The sequence below is a fragment of the Coturnix japonica genome, chromosome 3, assembly GCF_001577835.2.
Source record: "Coturnix japonica isolate 7356 chromosome 3, Coturnix japonica 2.1, whole genome shotgun sequence".
Classification (NCBI taxonomy): domain Eukaryota; kingdom Metazoa; phylum Chordata; class Aves; order Galliformes; family Phasianidae; genus Coturnix; species Coturnix japonica.
This window is the reverse complement of record NC_029518.1, coordinates 44,712,682-44,733,367: the sequence shown is the minus strand read 5'-3', so window position 1 is coordinate 44,733,367 and position 20,686 is coordinate 44,712,682. Positions and strand designations below refer to the sequence as shown.

Below are 20,686 nucleotides of genomic sequence, written 5' to 3'. Positions count from 1 at the left end.
CTATTTGATAGAGCAAATTCTCAACTACAAAACACTATTTTTCAACATAGTCACCACCATTTAACTATGCACATTTAGCAGCAGTGAACAAGAGCAGAGGTGACCTGCTGTTCCCACTGCTGAAACACTATCCAACCCTCACTGTGCTCACATCCACTGGTTGGTGGCCATCAACATTCAGCAATCATTGATTGAATGTCAGTGGGTGCTGGTTTTTTTTGGGGGGGGCATTAATGGAGGCATTACTTTAAGAGTAACCCCCATAGTGTCACTGCACTCGTGGCCTTTCTGAGCTATGAGATGGCGCTATAAGGGTGGTGGGGTACCTCCTTATATCCAGTCCGTTCTCAAGATGCCAGCAACTGATGGCATCCATATACTTTAAAAGAAATCCTTCTCATCCCTGTGTTAACGGTGGGGAAGAGGTGATGAGGCGTACTTTATGTGACATGTTCTTCCCTGGGAGAGTTCACTGGTGGTGAATTCACACCGTGTGCACGCAGAGAGATGCTATGACTGTCCTATACACACCCATTTGAAAGTGAATGGAGACGGAGGAAGGCAGCAATAGCGCTCAGATGCAGCGTTGCAGCATCACATTCATTTAAACAGGCAGTGAGATGCCCTCCACGCGGGCAGGAAGCAGACAGGGAGCGGGTCGAGCAGAGACCGCGAGTCGAGCGGAGACCGCGCTCTACGCGACTCCCGCGCTGCCGGGGCCGAGGGGCGAGCGCTGCCGAGCGGGTAACGCTGGCGGCCACACCTCTGCGGAGCGCGCCCGCGCCACCGCCCGACCACTCTCATCTCTCCCCGCCTGCCGAGGAGGGAAAGCGGGGAAGGAGGCGGCTCCGCTCGCCGCTCCTCGGATTGGCCCCCGCCTCCTTTCCTCCTCCCCATTGGCAGATTGGCCGGAGCAGGCGGCGTTCAATTGGCTGGCGCTCTTTTGGTACCAAATTCAAAGTTTTTAAAAGTACCCGGTGAGCTCGGCCGCGCACTCTCAGCTCGCGGGACGCGGCGGCTGCAGCGCTGCAGGTGAGCGCCGGCTGCGGGGCGCTCGGGGCGGGGTAGCGCCGGGCCGGGAGCCGCACTGGGGGTAATGAGGTGTGAATTGCTGGGTACTGAGGATGGATGGGGCGGTGGGGTGGGGGGCGCGGGCCGAGTTGCTCTGGGATGAATTAGGGGCCTGGGGATGGGGGTCTCTGAGCCCTGCCTGCTTCTCCTTACTGACGGCACTGAGATGGGATAGTGATTAATGGAAATCGCGGTCCTGCCTCCGCGCCGCATGCGGTACGCTGCCCGCCGCACTCCAGCCGCTCTGGGGTCGGGCTGTGCCATGCGGCAATGAGCCCATCCCAGCGGAGGGCAGATCCGCCGTTGTCTCCCTCCCGTCCGCGGGGCCGCGCCGCCGATGGGAGGTATCCGCTGCCGCCCCGCTACCACCATTTTGGGGGAAAAGCCGCCGGTTTGGGGAAAGAAAGCGCGCGTCCCTGCCCCCAGCCGAACTGGAGCCGCTCGCTGACAGCGCGGGGTGTGGGCCCGGCCTGAGAGCTCGTGGCGGGGGAAGGGGTGAGGGGGCCGCACGTCTTGCCTCTGGTTTTGGTTGTTCAGTGGCAGAGGAGGATTCGTTCATTCTTCCTCGGCACGTACGTACGGAGAAGTGGGTTTTTCTCCGAAGAGCCTTGAAAGGTTTCTATTTTTTTTTTTTTTTGAATAGTATTTGTCAATCTACTGAAGTTACCTGAATTCCCTAAATTAAATGCCGGCTCGTATGTGGGGGGCCTCTCTTTCATTAGCGATTTCGAAGCATATGGGAAATGCTTTCCCCTCTGGTTTGGGCAGCAACGCTGGCTCCCCGCGCCCATCCCCCCGCGGTCACAGCACGGAAGAGCCCCGCACTTGGCGGGCGGGAGGGAGCGGGCAGCGCGGGCCCCATTTCCTCCGGCAGCCACCAGTCCCCGCGCCTCTACCTCTCACCCGCCAAAATCACTCTTGTAGCCCTACTTCACCTTGAGCTCTACTTCTGTCCCCACGCATCCACGTGGTCTATTTCATTTCTGCTGTGCTGTTCACCTCCCTCCCTTCCCAAAATTGCAGGGTGCCTGCCTGCATCAGTAACACTGCCTCTGGCCCTGGGGTGCCAGTCCTTTGGGCAGCCCTGGGCTGGCTCTGCTCTTTCCTGGGCACTCTGCTGTCTCTTATGGCCTTTGGAGCTACTGTTAGCAAGGAGCAAGTGTCCCCATCATATCATTGCACTAGGACAGGAATGGGAGGCACTGGTGTGTGAAACCAATCTAAGTTGGTGGAATGGCGACAATGTAAAGCATTCACTGTTCCCTCATTCCAGCTATATGCAGCATCAAGCTCTAGCTTTGAGCGGTTAATCAAGCTTTTAGTTCCACTCATTGTCCGTACTTGAGGTTCCAGAGGGTCAGTTGGATAGAAGTTAATTCATGCTTCCCAAAGAACGCATATCTTAGCAATAGAAAGAGTTTGTGATGCAGTTTAGGATATGCACTAATATGTTCTCTTTTATTATCTGCAGAATACAAACAGAGCAATGAAATCAAACCTTAATCGCTCTTTCAAAATGAAATGTGATTTTGATCGAACGGCTCTTCACGGTGGGTTCACACCTGTAAAGTCTGCTGCAGAGAAAACTAAACTGGAAGAACCCTTTGAGGAAAAGCTTTGCAGAAGCTGTGCTGAAGAGCATCAGAAAATACTGAGTGAACCATACCATGCAGCCCCCAGAATTCTAGATCCTGAAGATGAAGGAAAGCCTGTACATAACAAAGAAAACAAGCATGTAACCCAAAGATTTGATGAAGGAGTCTATGAAATGGAGGCACTGGAAAATAGTAAACTTATTGAGGACAGTGGTTATTCCTCTATGTTAAGTAGCCAATACAGTGATGCAACAGAACAAGAGGACAGCCTACCCTTGGCTGGAAATTTCTGCAGTACACCAGAACACTGCCTTGAGAAGAATGAGATCCAAGTACACTTGTCCAAGAAGACTTTGTTACCTGTAAGCCATTATGAAGAAGTGATGTGCTCAACTTTGAAAAAAAGTGGTAAAAGAAATCTCAAATCTTGGACTGCTTTTGACAGAATTGCTTTCAGGGAAAGTTTTGAACTTCGTAATTTAATTGGAAAGAAAATGGGATTAGATAGAGTAGACATTCTTGCTGAACTCTTCCAAAAGAACTTGAAGCATATATTAGCAAGCATCTTAAGGCATCTTGGTGAAATGGACTTAATAAAGTAAGTATACCAATCTTGGTATTTCACTGGGAAAGTAAACCACCTATTCTCACATAACACACATGTATTCTCTGGCAAAATTGTAGAGATTAGTGTGGGACTTATTAAAAAGTACCTAGAAGACAATGCAGTCACTAGGCACAGCTAGTGTGGGTTCATTCACAAAGGGAGTCTGGGGGACTCTAGAGGGATTTCCAGTGCTTAAAGGAGGGAGACCAATGTTTTATACAGCCTGATAGTGACAGGACAAAGAGGAATGGCTTTAAGCTAAAAGAGGGGAGGTTGAGGTTAGATGTTTGGAAGAAATTTTGTATTCAGAGGGCAGTGAGGCCCTGGCACAAGCTGCATGGAGAGATGGTGAGTGCCCAATCCCTGGAGTCCTTCAAGGCCACACTGGATGGGACTCCAGGCAGCCTGAACTGGTGGATGGCAGCCCTGCCCATAGCAGAGGGACTGGAACTAGATGGTCCTTAAGATCCCTTCCGTTCTATTAATACAAGAATTGTTGATATATTGGTAGACAGTATGTTTTTCTAGAAAGACGAAACAATTATTGTTGACGTTTCCCATTTGTGTATGGAAGAAAGAAACATGGTTAGTTATCCCTGCTATTAGGTAATGAGTTTTCCAACTTTCTTAGAAGGTAACTGATATATTTGTGTTGTCATTACAGTTTCGCCAAAGTCAGCGCAACGTGGAAGAAGGTTTTGCAAGAAGATAAACGGGGATTCGAAATGTACAGTAAAGCTTTGAAAAACCTTTCTGTAAGTTTCTGCACTTGTAGGGTATTTTAAACCAGTGGTGTGTCTTTTTTATTCCAGGAATCTTCCCAGCCTTAAGCGATCCAAGAGGTTATTAGATTGGAAAGAGTTTTACTGGTGTGCCAAAGTTTGTGCTATTAGGACGCCCTATTATCTCTTGTGTTAATGGTCACTAGTAGTGCATACACTACTTTTTGCAGTCCAAGGGATGTTGGCTGAGAAGTTACACCAAGAGATGTGGATGTTCTTCCACAAGTCCTGTTTAGAGGAGAAGAAAGTAGCGTCAGTTCCAGCACTGCTCACTGAGAGACTCCATAGAAAATTGCTGCTTTGGTGTTCATGGTGATCCAGGAAGGAGAGAGACTCAGAGATGCTAATTTTATAGCAGCAGTCTGAAGTGTGTTGGCCACAAATAACAAAAAAAAACTTTGCACTACTTTGAGCTACTATTAATGTCTATTTTTTGGATGAACAATAGATACAAGATCTAGTTATAGAGCTCTACAGTCCTATATCTAGCACTCTACTAAGGCAGAATTCTTTAAGAACACCAAAAGTGTTTTGTTTGTTTTTTTCCTTGAGAGGTGAAAAGACAATAAAACAAGGCTTGGTGTCTGCCACAAAATGAGGTAGTCAACTACTCTCTTCTTCCTGATGCCAGCCTGTCATAGAGGAACAGCTGGACACCACTGACATAAACATTAATCTCACAAAGCTTGATTTTTCCCCCTCCCATTGTACAGAAATGCAAACAGAAAATCAGTGGTGGGGAGGAGTTTACTTTTCAGAAGGAAAGTGTAAAAGCACTCCTGTTCTGCAAAAATGTGGAAATATTGCTTTGTGCTTTAAAACATTGCTAAATTTAACATTCTGCTTAAATATGTATGATACTATAATAAAAAAGTAAATTGTAAAGTTCTTGATTTCTATTAAACAAAAAGTCGAACAGTTGCCATAAACAGTCTCTTAAATGTTTCTTTTGTGTTCTCTTTGTTAGAATGGCACTAAGACGTCAGAACATGCTGCAACAAGGGAGTATGTTCTCTACCGAGCAGCTTTGGCTCCAGTTCAGAAGGCAACCCCACCGAAGAGCCTGAGTAAAAAAGGCAGCAGATCCAAAGCATCTAAAAATCACAGCAGGCTCGTGGAATTCTCTGAGGTAACTGGGGATTTTTGTTCAACTTGTAAAGCATCTCCAGCTTGAAGTACTTGTAACTGCCCTGTTCCTGGATGTGCTTAAGGCCAGGCTGGATGTGGCTCTGGACATTCTGATCTAGTGGCTGGTGGCCCTGCCTGTGGCAGTGGGGTTGATACTAGATGGTCATTGTGGTCCTTTTCAACCCGGGCCATTCTATGATTGTAAGCTGTCCGCTTTTGCTTATTGAGGCTATCATAAGAGAGTGACAGAAATAAAATGGAGAACATTAATACACTGGGATGTTTTACACCACCTTTTTCCTCCCAGTGTTTAGGTATCATCAAAATGGCTCAGTGTTTTCTGTATTTTTTTCTTTGTCTTCAATATTGGCCTCCATCAGGCATAAGAATTGTAGTCATTTCCTTTTATTTCCCATGAGTTTATAATGAGTCACACATTTTCCAATTATGCAATCCAAGAGAATCTGTCAGTTTTACTTCAACTCCAGTGGGCAATTTCTTGTTTCAAGAACTAAGTAGCCAGTTCATTTTTTGAAAAATGGGATGTATAATTTCAGTAGAATTTAGAATTTTTTTCCTTTTTAAGGTTAGCTAAATCACTGTTCTTGGATGAGGTTTGGAGGATTCAGAGCTTGACTTGGGCTGTTTTTCATACATAAATGCTTAGAATTTAGTCTGACTGTCCTTTAAGCTGAAAAAATTACAAACTGCATACCTCTAATTCAGCCCAAAGTACCTGCAGACTGTCCTGTCTCCTATGAGAATTTGGTGCAACCAGAATTAAACTTAGTATGCATGTAGTTACTTTTGCTAGAGTGAGAGCAATTATGATATATTTTGTGGCACATTAATAACACTGGGGAATGTTTACCTTCCACTTATGACTTTATGTGTTTCTTCCATTAGGCAGCCAAGACCTTGAAAAACACTGAAAGCTTCAAAGTCTGCAGTCGCTGTGGCTCACCTGCAAAGTACGATTCCTACCTGCAAAGAGCAACGTGCAATCGTGAAGGCTGTGGCTTTGACTTCTGCACAAAGTGCATGTGCAGCTACCACAGCTCCAATGACTGTATGAGTGGCAAACCAGTGAAATCAAGCTTTAAACTGGGAGCACTCCCTGGGACTAAGAAAAGCAAGCAGAATCTGCGTCGATTGTGATCCATCCTGATAGCGTTGTCAGATGTGCCATAAAAGGTTTTTAGGACGTTAATCCTTCCATAAAGGAAACCAAACCAAAAAATGCTTTCTGCTATTCTACTTGTTTAAAAAAAAAACAAAAAAACAAAAACAAAAAACAAGCAAAAGTAAATTTTATCATTTCCTTGTGTGTTTCTCAGAGTTTTCAGAAATAACTATTTTGAAATGTCTTGATTCCAAATTGAAAAGAAAACTCTGGATGTGGGTACTGGTAACGTTTTAAATGTCGTTCTGATGATTTCTGTCCTCGGTGTTTGAAGACTTCCAAACTTCCTCACAGAAGTACTGAATTTAAAAAAAAACAACATGGTTTTGGCAAGTTATCTTCCTGGCATAATGCAAACCATTCTTGAATTGTTAACAGGAGGAAGCCTAAGCTCTGTTTTATTTAAATGCTTACTCTTGTTCTTCTAGGTTTTTAACAGCATTTCTAGTGAAAATGTCAGATGAGGTGAGTGAAGTCTCTTTTAAAATAAAATTGTGTGGGACTCAAAATTTTAGTAATTTTTCAAGGTTTTCCCTGAGTTTTTTGAACTGTGAATGTTAATAATCCCATGTTCTCTGATGGTTTACATTACTTGAATCTTAAATTTCCTTCATTTATTCAGGATCTACAGATGTTTTGTTAGAAATGTGGTGAAACACTTTATTATCATTTTTATTTAAAAAAAAAAAAAAAGGAAGTACTGTGTCATGTTCAATATTTTAAAAAAATACTGCCAGTTTCCTTTTCCAAATAATAAGGTGCATTTTAGTATTTGTATATATTTGTAAATAAGTTAAATATTTTTTTTGTTCATCTTGTAAATGTGAAAAATAAATTACAGTTTTCCACAAGTTGATTGGTATCTCTGGACTTCTTGCTTTTCATCTTAAAACAATTTTTCATGCTCATTTGTTATCATTGCTAGTAGTGTTTCCTAAAAAAGCTCATTTTACAACAGTCAAATCTCCTGGTTTTGTGTAAAACCTACTGTATAGGAAACTGTTGATCACAGCCTGAACCTCTGATTAACCATCTGAGGCAAGTGTTGGGTCAGCTGTGGGAGCACAGATGAAGGTAATCCAGCTGTGCTCCCGGAAGGGGTGGAGCTTGACTCCACCTCTCCTAGACTTCATTTAAGGGCTGACCACCATGATAGCAGCATCTCTTTTGGAGATTGATCCTTCGTGGAGTTTGGGTAACCAGTCTCAGCATTTTCCATCTAGATTGAAGGCTGCAGAATCAGTGAGTTTTTCATATAGATAACCTTTTGGCTATCTATTATACCACCATTCTTGTATTATCTCCTACTATATACCACCATTCTTGTATTATTTTCTACTCAACACCTACCAAATCCCCTCTCTGCCTTCCGGCCTCCTTACTGAAGGGCCTTGTAACTAATAGTTTTCTGATCTACTACATTGTAACAAATTTTCTGTTGACTGAATTTGTTACGCTGTTGTGCAGGGTGGTGACACAGTGGAACAGGTTGCCCAAGGAGGCTGTGGCTGCCCTATCCCTGGAGGCATTCAAGGCCAGGCTGGATGTGGCTCTGGGCAGCCTGGTCTGGTGGTCGGCGACCCTGCACATAGCAGAGGGGTTGAAAGTGGATGATCATTGTGGTCCTTTTCAACCCAGGCCGTTTTATGACTTATTCTACGATTCTGTGATCTACCTAGCTGTTAGTAAACTCATCCTGACCGTTCCACAGCAAAGGAAGGAAGGTTTTCATGAAAACACTAGTTTTTATTTCCATTTTTTTTTCTGGAAATGATTGTGGTTTTCTGTTGCTTGTTTTTCAGTTAGTGAGCAAACAAATGACTGGGATAAGCAGCACGATGCCCTGCTTATGCTGCTGGTATAGCAATCATCAAATATTGTACTGACCCCTTGAATTTTTCATTCTTGGCAACTGGGGTACAAATAGGCAGAGTCCCTTAATTTCTGCTTTTATGTGGTATACTTAATTTCCTAACATAAATCTGAGACTTAGCCTAGGAGGCTGAGTGAGTTATATCAGTAACTTTCTTTATGTAAAAGGTCTCCGGGTTAATTTAGAATGGAAGCTAAAAGCCCTTCATCCCACTATACAAAGTCTGCTCTGAATGTAATGCCTTCTATTTCTTGTCAGCCCATGATATCAGAGGCAGGTGTTGATGGTATGGCAGTAGAGGCTGAACCTTTCCTGACAATATTACATGACCATTGGCAAGTAACAGATGGCAGCAGAGGGAGGGGTGGTCTGACAATATGGTGTTTGACATGGAAGTTTTGAAGCTGAATGTGGATATTACAGACTGCATAAATTCACTTTTTCAACCTTTGAAATTAATACAGCAAACTTTAAATAGTTTCTGATAGACCTAATAATTTTTACACAGTGAAAGTGAAAAATTGTGTTGTTTTGTTGTTGTTTGTTTTCCTTTAGAAATGTCAATTTACTTGTATTACTGACTTATACAGAATTTTGAGGATAACTTATTCTCACAGCTAATGGGGAGAAATTGGACTATGTGGCTTTGGTGGTCATGGGGTATAAATGATACAAAGATGTTTTTCACTGTCTTTAGAACCTCAAGCTTCTACCTCAAACCTTGCTGAAAAGGTTGACTACTAATGAAACTTCAGCCAGGTTGTAATAGGCTTACAGCCTTTCGTAGGTGGAGTGGAAACAAAGTAGTGTCCCTGGTGAATCTGAAACTAAAAGCATAGGTTCTTTCTTCTAGAAAGAAATTATAGGGAAGCTGTGCTTAGTAGAAATTGAATGCAAATTGTGACTGGTGAAACTGCACCTCAGGCAATGTGTTCAGTTTGGGCCCTGTACAAGAAAAAGAATGAGATCCTGGAGTGTGTTCAGTGAAGGACAAAGCTGGATAACGGACGACAGAAAATATCTGAGGAACAGCTGAGGGAACTGGGGCTGCTTAGTCTGGAGAAGAGGGAGACATCATCACTCTCCACAACTACCTGAAAGGAGGCTGCAGTGGGTTAGGGCTTGGTCTCTTTTCTGAAGTAGAAACAACCTCAAGTTTGTGCCAGGGGAGGTTTAGATTAGACTTTAGGAAGAGTTTATTCATGGAAAGGGTAGTGAGACATTGGAACAAGCTGCTTAGATAAGTGGTAGATTTTCCCTCCCTGGTGGTATGTAAGATACATACCATACACTACATACATACACTAAGGGACATGGTTCAGTGACGGGAGTAGGCAAGTCAGTTTGATGATTTTGTACTTGACCTTCATTGTCTTTTCCAATCTAAATGATTCTGTGACTTCTGCCTACTCTTAAAGTCTAGGGAAACTACTAACTCATGTTCAACTTGTCAGCACAAGGTAAGCAAAAAAACTTCATGTTTTAGCACAGCCCATCACTGCTTGAAGAAGATGTGTCTTTAGCAGCAAGGTGAACACTTTACAGGAAATGTCTGTATTTAAGTATTGCAAAAAGGTGCATGTTCTTAGAAACCTTGGCGTAAATTAACTCCTACTAAAAACAGGATTTTTGTATCCCAGTAAGTCCATTTGTATTTGATCCTTAAGAAGTTTTTCACGCTTGCAATTTCATTATGCAAAATCTCTAAAAGAAGCGTGGGAATCTATGGCTGCCACACAACTGTTTCTTCCTTTGTGATAATCTTGCCAGATGGTTGAAGCTTTGCCCAACAATACTGAGTATAGCAATGAACATGAAGACTGTGCGCATCCTCCCGAAAGCCATATGATTGTTGGTCTCCTCACAGATACCTTCTGTGAAGGGCATACAGCAGAAACCCCCATTTATGCATACCAGTAATTACTGCTGAATGAGAAGCCACTCCTGACAGTGGCATTACATATTAATACTAGCTGACATTGCTACCAATGCTGAAGACATAAATGCCAAAAGTGAAAACACTGTAGTAGATATAAGTTATACTTATTGTCTGTGCTGGGCCAGTCTTGATCCTGCCTTTGGTATGTAATCAACATGAGAGTTATACCTCATGGCATGGCAGTCACTACATACAGATGAGTAATACTCAATTGCTACAGCTGTGTTGTCACGGAACTTAGATTCACCATCTGGCAGCCCTAGCAATGTTTCAGAAGCAAACTGAGCTTCTTAGCCACAGTACTTGTGCATTTCAGATCTACAGAGAGTAATAAATACCTGCTTGATGATTGGACTTGATGATCTTAGGGATTTCTTCCAACCTAAATGATTCCGTGGCTGCGCACTAGAGTCTAGGAGAATTCTACAGGAAGTTTGTGGGCTTCCATGAACAGCATAGTTCATGGACGTAATACCTGCAGGCTGAGTTTCACAGCTAGTTGGTGCAATGCAGCTTTCTCCCAGATTCTTGCTTGTGTCTGGGCATGGAGAAGAAAGATAGCGGTGACTGAGAGGGGCAGGGAGGCATTCAGAACTTTCATAAATTGTGAATGACTACATTTGGCAACTTTTCTGTCTTGCACTTACAGTGCCAATCTGAAGAACCAATGGAGATGATCAGTTATTAGTTTGGCAGTTTGAAGATGTGTCTTTATGTCTTTTTTGGAAAATATAAAATAAAATCTCAGCTGTCCTGCCGCAGCAGCCAGAGGAAGTAGGGAGATGTTGGATTTTGATTAATCTGATGATACAATACTTCTAAGTGAAGATTAGTTTATAAGCACTTATCAGTGTAATTTTTCTTTCGCTAGCAGGTTTGTTTATGTATTTATTTGTTTGTTTTTGACATGTAGACTCAAAAATTCTAGCAGTGACCATTTATAAAAGCTCAGAATATTGAATTGTAAGAACATGAACTCTTCTCTAACTCATAGAATTTAAAAAAGTATCTGTATTAAGACTGCAACAAGAGTTACCTCCTCAACTCCCAAAATATCTACTTCTAAGGCCAAAGGCTGACATAGCTTGTGAGGAAATTACACTGTAATATACAGATTTGAAAGCAACAAAATATGCTATGGAAAGGGGAAGCCACAAGATGGTGCTCTTTAAACACTGCATGAAGCCAGATTGATCGACTTCCTTCTTGCTGAGCTCATCGAGTTTCCTCTTCTGTTGGCAGTGTCTTTCCATCCGGTTACCATTGTCAAGGATAACTGCATTAAATCTGTGATTAAAAGAACAAGCATGAAAATATAAATAAATTACTGATTTTAACACTTGTAAATATGTTTCTGTCAAATGTGTATTTGCTACATTTAAATTAGAAGACATGCAACGTAGAAAATGTTTACTGTTAAATACACTTTCTTCAGGCAGTGATTGGCTGCACTAAAACGTGAAGTTTCTTTTGCCTACTTTGTTCTCCTTCAGTGACGAGCAAAGAGCAAAGCCATGATGCCAAAGCAGTGGATAAGAACTGTCTCACCAGTGAAGGTCTGAAGTACTGACTGCTGGACTCTGGATCACTGACAAACTGAATACAAGTCAGTAGTGGGCTCCTGCTGCTAAAAAGGCTAACAGTATTCTTAGCAGCACTGGACAAAGTATGGCCAGCAGGTGGAGGAAGGAGACCCTTCTGCTCCACTCAGCTCTGGAGAGGCCGCATCTAAAGTGCTGTGTACACTTCTGCTCCTCTCTGTATTAGAGATGTGGACGTACCATGGAGAGTCCAAAAAATAGCCACAAGGATAGTGAAGGGATGGAGTATCTCCCCTACAAGGAATGGTTCAGAGAGGCTACTCAGTCAGGGGAAGAGAAGGCTCAGGAGGGATGACACCAGGAACTACATACCTGTTGAGTCTAACTTCCGTGGCAGGAAAGATCTTGGAGCAGTTACTCCTGGAAGTTATGCTAGGGCACATAGAAGACAGGGAGCTGATACGGGAGAATCAGCATGCCTTCACCAAAGGCAAATCCTGCTTGACCAACCTGATGGCCTTTTATGATGGTGTAACTGCATCTGTAGACAAGGAAGGAGCCACTGATGTCATCTACCTGGACTTCAATAATGCTTTTGACATGATGCCCCACAATATCCTTCTCTCCAATCTAGAAAGATATGGATTTGATTGTTGGACTGTTTGACTGAGTGGATGAAGAATTGTCTACATGACAAAATCCAGAGAGTGGTGGTCAATGACTCAATGTCTGAACAGAGATCAGTGATGATTGGTGTCCTTCAGGGGAACAATACTGCTGGGACCAATACTGTTTAATACCTTCATTGATTACATCAGCAATGGGGTTGAGTGCTCTCACCATGCATGCAGATGACACCAAATTGTGGGGTGTGGTCGACAGGCTTTTCTCAGAGGTGCCTTGTGACAGGACAAGAGGCAGTGGACACAAACTGGAACACGGGAGGTTCCCTCTGAACACCAGACAACACTTCTGTGCTGTGCAGGTGGTGGAACACTGACACAGACTGCTCAGAGAAGATGTGGATTCTCCTCCTTGAAGATCTCCAAAAGCCACCCAGATGTAGGCTTGAGCATCCTCTTCTGGGAATTCCTGCCAGCCTCACCTATTCCATGACACAGCACAGAACTGAACTCTGACTGGAATCTGGTTCTATGTTTCTGATGACTGAAATTCAGAGAACATACCAGCTGACTGACTGCTACAGAATGTCACAGATATATCTTCTATCAGAAGCTAACAGTGCCAGATTGGAAATTTCTAAAAGGCTTAGTAAGAATATGTAAGACAAATTCTGAGATAGTGCCTCTCCTGTGCTTAGGATGAGCTGGTGTTATGAGCTGAAATAGTGCTGTCTGGATGCAAAAGATGGACTGGACAATTTCTCGAAAACATACTTGACTTCAGAGTACAGTTCTCATAGTAGATGAGGTTCTCCCTCAAATACAGTTAACCTCTGTAATAGAGGATAAGGAACTACAGGAATGTCTGGAATGAGAAAGAAAGGAATAAATGGAGGAATAGGAAAGGAAGAGAGGAAGATATGAGGGGAAAAAAAAGAGGATAGATAGATATGGGTGGATAAGAGTTGGGCCTAGCAATCCAAAGCCCTCAACCAGCTGCAATGGCAGCACCCACCTGCAGTCTCAAGGATGGCTCTGAGAATGTCCTCTGGCAGTGCAGGGGCCATACCGAGAGCAGAAGGAACTCTCTGGCCACTTTCTGCTCCATTTGTCACCTCCTAAGTGATGAAGGACTGTTTTTTTGTCTTTTTTTTTTTTTGGGGGGGGGGGGGGGGGGGGGGGGGGGGGGGGGGGAGGGGTGTAGGTGGCAGAATTGCTGCCCTTGGTTGGTACAGCTGAGCTTAGCAAGGGGAAAGTGAGGTGGTTGTGTGGGACTTGGGGCAGGGGAAGGGCAGGGTCATGGAAGAGGGCTGGGAGTAGGGCTGGGAACTTTAGAGCAAGGTGACACACACAGTTGGAGCAAGTGTCACTCTGGGACACGATGAGGAAGAGTTTTTGGATATCTGATAATACCTTATAGCCGGATCAGGATAGTTGTTTGGATGCTGGTGTTTCTTTGAGTGTTGTTATACTGGAGTCCTCAGTAATGTAAGACCCAAATGAAGAGCATCCCAAAGGTCACTGTGGCTCTAACCAACCGTATGTGCAGTGGGCTCATAAAGCTCAGGTAGTTCTCAGCAGCCCTCCACAGTATCCCAGTACATGCTGCAAAGCTTGGACTCTATGAGACCTGGAGCAGGTATGGGGTGGATCCTTGCTGTACCACTGGACAACAAGAGCACAGCAGAAGGACCAGGCTTGGAAGAAGCTCCTGGGTGTTTCATAAGAAGGCCCTAGCTTTGCCAGGGCTGGCACACCGTATCTACAGCTTCCCATGAGAGTTAGGATGGATCCAGCTATGTGGGTGTTTCACCTATTGTTGCCAGTTGAAACTCTTGTTGCAAGCGCTGTAATTTCCACCAGAGTGCGCAGTCCACCTTCTCAATCAGTGTGAGAGCTTCTTCAAAGCGGTAGCTTGCTCATGCATGAATCATAATGCAAACACGATGACACGAGACCTCTGAGACTTACCTCTCATACTTACTGTCATTTTATAAGGGTCTACCTCAGTTCAGTTAATTACATTGTGCAACAAATTTTCGTTAGTCATATGTAGATCTAATTTTCAAGATTGCCCCTGGGTACCAAATTAGTAGAGAAGACATCAATTGCAATTTGCTTACAAACATACTTTAAACACCAGCTGCTTGTAAAAATACACATCATGTTTTTAAATTAAAAAGCTCCATGTTGCCAAAAGAAAAACAAACAAAAAACAATTAACAAACAAACAAACAAAAAAAACCCAACAACAGACAACACAATAATATTTCGTTTCTATATTATGTGTGCTTATGTACCCCTCAATAATTAAAAGCTCTGGTCACCCATGCCTTCTCCTTATGAGTGGGCTGTGACACAGTGCTGGTAAGAAAAATAGAAAGTCAGTGGGTACCTACAATTCTGTATTTCACATCGCTATTATATAATAAGTCATGATGTTAAACTCTATTGGGAAACACCCACTGAAGCAGGGTAAAAAGTCTTGTAAAATGCATGTTGAAGATAAATAAATCAGAAAGAATACTGAAGGGCTTCCAGTCTCACAGAATACTATTTATGAGGAGTTTAGTTAAGCCAGGCAGTTTATATTTGCCCTAGTCTTTTCACATTTATTAAATAACTATTTTATTTTCTGTATTTGCTTACAACACATAAATGAAATATAAATTCAAATTGTTAAAGTGTCTTAGTGCCCTACACAACTATCACAGTCCCATGGATCTGCTAAGAAATAGATATGAAATATTTAAGGAACTAACTTAATATTTCTATTTATATTCTCAATATGTTAATACTGTACTTACTTCCTTGTCAGGAAATGTAATAATCTGCAACATTCTTGATACAGATTAAAGCATGAAAGGCAATTTTCTCAATTAGATGAAACACTTTTGCTTTATTTCAGATATAACAACAGAAGAAAGGCACTCTCCCTTAGCTTCAGTCAAGAATAAGGTTTTTATTGTTCTCCCATGGCAGCTCTCCATAGCAAGGTTTTCACATTTTCTGGCATCAATAGTAATTTAGTATATACATTTATGCTTTCATGCTAGTCTTGAATATTATAAAGTTTTGAGATATCCTGTATCTATTTATAGACCCTGAAGCAAAATGACTGTTTAATTATTTTCAATATCAGTTTCATATATTCTGGTGACCATGATTTTTTTGAAGGTGATGGAATTCAATGAGACATTTTCCTCCTCAGCATTCATAGTAAGCAAGGCAAATCCTTTGAAACAACTCCTTTCTGCAAGTAAGTGATGTATGCTTGTTCTGCCAGCTTAAATTAACAGCAAGCATTCATTGCTTATGCAACTGATGAAAACAGAAATTTATGCTCTTGTAAAAATCCAAGATGATCTTATAGCAGTGCTAAGCAGGTAGAATTGGTTGTGTTACAGTATGTAAACAACACTGGAAGTGCAAAAAAATTAAATTATGGGAAGAAGTGTCTGTGATTTGACCTATTGATTGCACCTCCAGAGAATAACAAATGTTAATAGTAGAGAAGATGGTAGACGGTAACCAAAGCTTTTCCTCTTTTATCTGTTATGAATAAATTAAATATAACTTACTATAGATTTTCAAGGATTACAAACTGGAAAGAAAGTGCTTCTAACATTTGTCTTTCAAAGAAATCAATTAATTACTCCATAAAATTATAAAGTCCAAAAATATTTCTCAACATTTCAGCTACCACATTTGAAGAAATTCTTTAATTGTTCAGCATGTGTTCAGCAAACAAAGTTTAAGAATTCTTCTATTCCAAGGTTTTCTATATATTTAATTACTGCATTTATCTACAGATAACTCACCTAATCTTAATACAAATTGTGTCAGACATGAAATATTCATTTTCATTCTCTGTAAACTACTGTTATACAGGCTAGCTAAAATAATTAAAGCAAAAAGTTTTAATTGTTAGGTCTCATTTTAGAAAGCTTTTTTTTGCCTCTTTCCTTCTTTTTCTTCTTATCTCAGACTCCTTCAGAGAAAAGGGAAGGAGAAACACTATGCCATGTTCAATTCATCTTCAATATCGGTCAGGACTGAGCAGAAATTACTGTGGAAACTATGCAGAAGGCACATTTGTGTAAACTTGTGTCCAGAAAGAGGTGAAAAAAATTTAAAATAAATGTGAATTCTTTGTGTCACCTACAGAGGGCATTCAAACTAGAAATGTGATATGGCTTTCAGATCTTGAGCTCCTGGTGTTCCAAGGGAAATATGTTGTTATTACTTATTGTGCAGCTTACAATAACTGTCGAAAATAAATATTACTTACTTGAAAAATCCCTATTTTAAATTGTTCTGTAAAAGTAAGTAGAGTGTTTCCACGAAGGCCACCACAGGTTCCTGGTAGTAAGCTTGTACTAACTGGTAGTTAAGGTCTGTGGTTTAGAAATCAAAAGCAATCAGCATTTATTCAGTTACCATTTTTAAGACTTGTTTAAAGCCAGTGAACAAGCACATTGTTATTAAAAAACTATCACAGTAGGAGAGATAACCCAGAATTCTTCTCCTTAAGCCTGCCTGCCCTTACAGGGCAAGAAAACACAGGACTGACGCAAAGCTGGTAGACAAGAAATTAATCCATAAATCATTGGGAATTAAGCCAGTATCTATATTCCCGAATAAATAAATAAATAAATAAAATGGATTTCATCTACTGGTGAACTCAGAACACTCAATGGCACAATATATCCTGTGTATGAATTTGCCTTAGAAATACAGCTGTGTGGCCATATCTACTGCTGCTAAATTGCTTTGAAGAACTATACTCTTCTATTTTCAGTGTCCTTCCAGCCTGTATGTATTTTGCAGCTAATTTTAATGAGGGCAAAAAAGCAGCAACATCATTTTTGCATTAAACAGAGTTAGCATCAGTTCAATTTGAATTCAGAGTGTTTTTATTACGGAGTTTTTCAGCTTATGCCAAAATTGAAATATTGAAAAAAGAACATAGAATATGCATCTCTTGTTTTTAGTTTCATCAAAGGCTGATGGATAAAAGACTTAGATCCCCTCTCTGACTGAACCATAGTCTGATCAAACAAAAGCTGACCTTGAAAATTAGATTATAAGTACCTTTATACTCACCCATTGTTGGCCATCCTGAGGTGGGCAGGTTCTTTCCTGGCCAGTAGGAGCAGGCTGGCAGGAAGAACAGCTGGGATCCACCACTATCAGAAGCAGGACCTGAGACCAGACCACCACAGTGCTTTGCCAGGCTGGCCACTTTCTCCTAGGTGGTGAGGGGTATGCCATCACACCTTCATACATTTAACCAATGTTCTGAAGCAGCTAGGGGCCACTCCTTGAAAGGTTAGTTATTTTAAAATACTTACTATGCGTGCTATCATTTCCAATTGTAAAAAAGCCCAGTCAGTACTTAGCCACCAGAGCAGAGAAGACACAGCTGTCTTTTTACCTGCTGCGTGAAGGTATTCCAGAAAGCAGTTTTGTTCATGCATGTGTGGATCTTGATCTTTAGCCAGGGCAGAGTTTGAAAGTGGTGATCACAGTGAATTCCTGTGAAGACCTTCCTTGTGGAAACCCCTTACTGATGTGACCTTTCAGAAACAGTCACGCTAACAGTGTGGCACTGGATTTTTTCATACATGCTGCCAGGTTTGCAGTAACAAGCAATGGAGTTCTTGTCATCTGTGCCACCTCACATCCCAACTAACTTGGCCCTGATTTCAAGTTTGTTGTCATATTAATTTAACCATCTAACTTTTGGCTATCTTATATCAGTGTTCTTTTATTTATATATATATTTTTTTCACTGCTATAAATATATATAAAATCTTCTCTAGTTTCAGTAATTGACAGTTTCTGTGATACCAGCAACAATACTAGCTCATGCATGCATCTAAAGTAAGGGTCCTATTCTAGAAAAAAGGAAGGTAAAGAGGTCTCAACATAAAGTACCAAACATTTTTACCTTCCAGCAGATATTTGTCATATATAAGCATTTTAACTCATGCTTTGCACTACTTTCCAGCACAGTACTTCTATATTGATTATCATTAATTTCCAAAAGTCATTTGAGAAAGATATCAGAGTTTAGGATGAGAAAACATAATAGTTTATCTATATTGATGTATTCACCAGTGATTTGTAAAACATGCATATTCCTTAAATTATTAGCTTGTTTTATAACTGATACAGTTTAATTTTTAATATTTCTCCACTGAAAATATATTTGAGAGTCCTTCAGTTCCTAGGTTTTCTTATCTTAATGAGTATGTAAACCTATTGCCCAGTATTCAGTCTTGCAGACATCATCAACTGGATTCAAAGTTGATGAATCATCCCGTTAATTTTAACCCCTGAATAGAGCCGTGACCTTCTCTTCCCATCTTACAACAAGATTGGGGGTGCTTTAATCTATTGATGCAATCTTCTGTAATGTCATTGCTGTATTATTAATTGCATACTCATCCGTTTACTTGAAAAACAGATACTTTGAAAGCGTTATGCAACAAAGACATGTCCTTAGCTATTAGCCACCACAGCACAGGCATTCTAACTAGAATACATGCTTACTTCTTTGTGAAATAGTTATCAACCTAATAGAAATAGTATTACGCTTTAAGGTATTCATAACATAGGCTACATTTTTAGCAATCAAATGTATGAGTATGTTACAGAGGTTTTGATTATCTTCTGAGTGTGGTAACTTCCAACTCTTAGTTTTAGTTTTTGTACAGATGTTATACCCCATTTTAAAGCCCATCTAGTAACATTTAGAATAAATTATGTCAGAGAGAGAATTTATTATCTAACATTCAGTACACATTCAGATCTAACCAAAATGCTAAAGTTAAGTCAAATTGCTGGGCACAGTGAGTCTCAGATTGTGGTGTGAAGACATCTGGCAATCTGTGGTGAACTGCCTCATCTTATTCCAGTTTACACTTTCTGAAGACTCTTTAAGAGAGAAATAAAAATACATTATGCACATTTTCAGTGTTTTAAGGAATGTAAGAAATTTCTACAGTTGCCCAAGGGATAGTATACCTTCTTGCTAGATAGATGGATTGCATGAATTCAAAAAACAATTACAGTGAATAAATTATCATGTATTTATAGATCTGACCCATCTCTCTGGAAAGATGTATATTCCTAAAAATACCACAGAGGAAAAGTACAGAAATTATAGATATCCTCAGATAACTGAGCTAAGCATTCTGCTTTGTGCCAACCACTTGGCAAAAAAGGGTTTTGTCCTACCTTGGAACAAGGAAGTAGGTGAAAAGGGCTGTGTACTATGGCAGGAAGAAAAAAAGGTAAGGACTTCTAGACCTGGGCAGTGTCAAGAAGATGGAAAGAAAGTCTCTTAATGAAATCCCTGCTGCAGGTTGGGAATGAAAGGAGAGAGATAAAAGCCAATAGTATGGTTCTGGTTACTGAACTTCTCCATGCATTACCTGTACATGAGTATAATGAATTATCCAGCAACTAAAGGTTTTGACTGGTACTACACAGACAGCAGCTGTGAAAACAGAACATGGATTCAATATCAGCTAAAGCTTCTGTGATTTATATTTGGTAGGACAGGTTTTCAGCTGTTGTAAATCAAAACATCAACATGATTTACAATGTAAGATGATACAGTGTAAACTGCGCATTTTTTCTTTTTGTGAATGGTTTTGGAGCTTAGTATTCCTGTGATTTGCATATATATATAATTTTGGAATAACTTCAGTGAACACTGAAGAATTTAATCATTGAATGAGAGGTGTATTATAACCAAGGTCTACATTACAAAGATGCAGATGCCAGGTTATACCATGTTTCTTGCTGCCACTGTCAAATTTAAAACAGAGCAGTTATATATTTGTGTTCATGACAGTCATGTTAAATTACAGTGGTGTTAATCGTGCAATAGATTTATGGCTAAATAACAGTAATTCTCACTTCTTAATGCTATTCTATTCAATTTAATTGATGATGTTGAAATGCTGAGAATATTATTGAAAGTGACAGCATTTTTTTCAAAGAGATAAGAGAAGCAGGTGAACATATCCTAAAAATATATACTGAGATGTTATTTCTTTGGATAATTCATCAGGGTTTTGTCATCAGATTTGGAAAAGACTATAATGAGATGTTTCCTTAGTAACAATATGTTTAGAATTGGTGTTTCCCCACAGAGTATTTTTTGTAGCTACTATACTGTTTACAACTATCATTTCTGCTATTTTATTTTCTAGAGCAACATAGTCCAGCTGGTGATGTGTAAAATGGATTTAGATTGCAAGATAATTCTGCCTGGCTCTTCACACTCTCTGAATAGTGGTTTTTCAAGTAATTCAAGTGGTCTTAGTGA

At 40.9% G+C, this 20,686-nt stretch overlaps 1 protein-coding gene across 2 annotated transcripts; it reads left to right on the top strand.

The window, feature by feature from the left end:
• Positions 1–919: 919 nt before the first annotated feature.
• FBXO5 (F-box protein 5) lies at positions 920–6,672 on the top strand. Of its 2 annotated transcripts, XM_015858231.2 has the most exons (5): positions 920–1,032; positions 2,543–3,264; positions 3,938–4,028; positions 5,023–5,184; positions 6,090–6,446. In XM_015858231.2, exons 2-5 carry the CDS (start codon positions 2,558–2,560, stop codon positions 6,339–6,341), a joined length of 1,212 nt encoding a protein of 403 aa, XP_015713717.1. In that variant the 5' UTR covers positions 920–1,032; positions 2,543–2,557; the 3' UTR covers positions 6,342–6,446. The 2 variants fall into 2 exon arrangements, with proteins under 2 accessions (XP_015713717.1, XP_032299502.1); XM_032443611.1 differs by lacking the exon at positions 920–1,032 and having other exon boundaries at positions 6,090–6,672.
• Positions 6,673–20,686: the final 14,014 nt, after the last annotated feature.

What these genes read in the sequence shown, in the direction of transcription:
- FBXO5 (XM_032443611.1), top strand. Translation starts at nt 2,558, where the DNA reads ATGAAATCAAACCTTAATCGCTCTTTCAAAATGAAATGTGATTTTGAT. An exon ending in GGTGAAATGGACTTAATAAA is followed by an intron (nt 3,265 to 3,937) that starts GTAAGTATACCA and finishes TTGTCATTACAG; the next exon opens with TTTCGCCAAAGTCAGCGCAA. An exon ending in GGCTCGTGGAATTCTCTGAG is followed by an intron (nt 5,185 to 6,089) that starts GTAACTGGGGAT and finishes TTCTTCCATTAG; the next exon opens with GCAGCCAAGACCTTGAAAAA.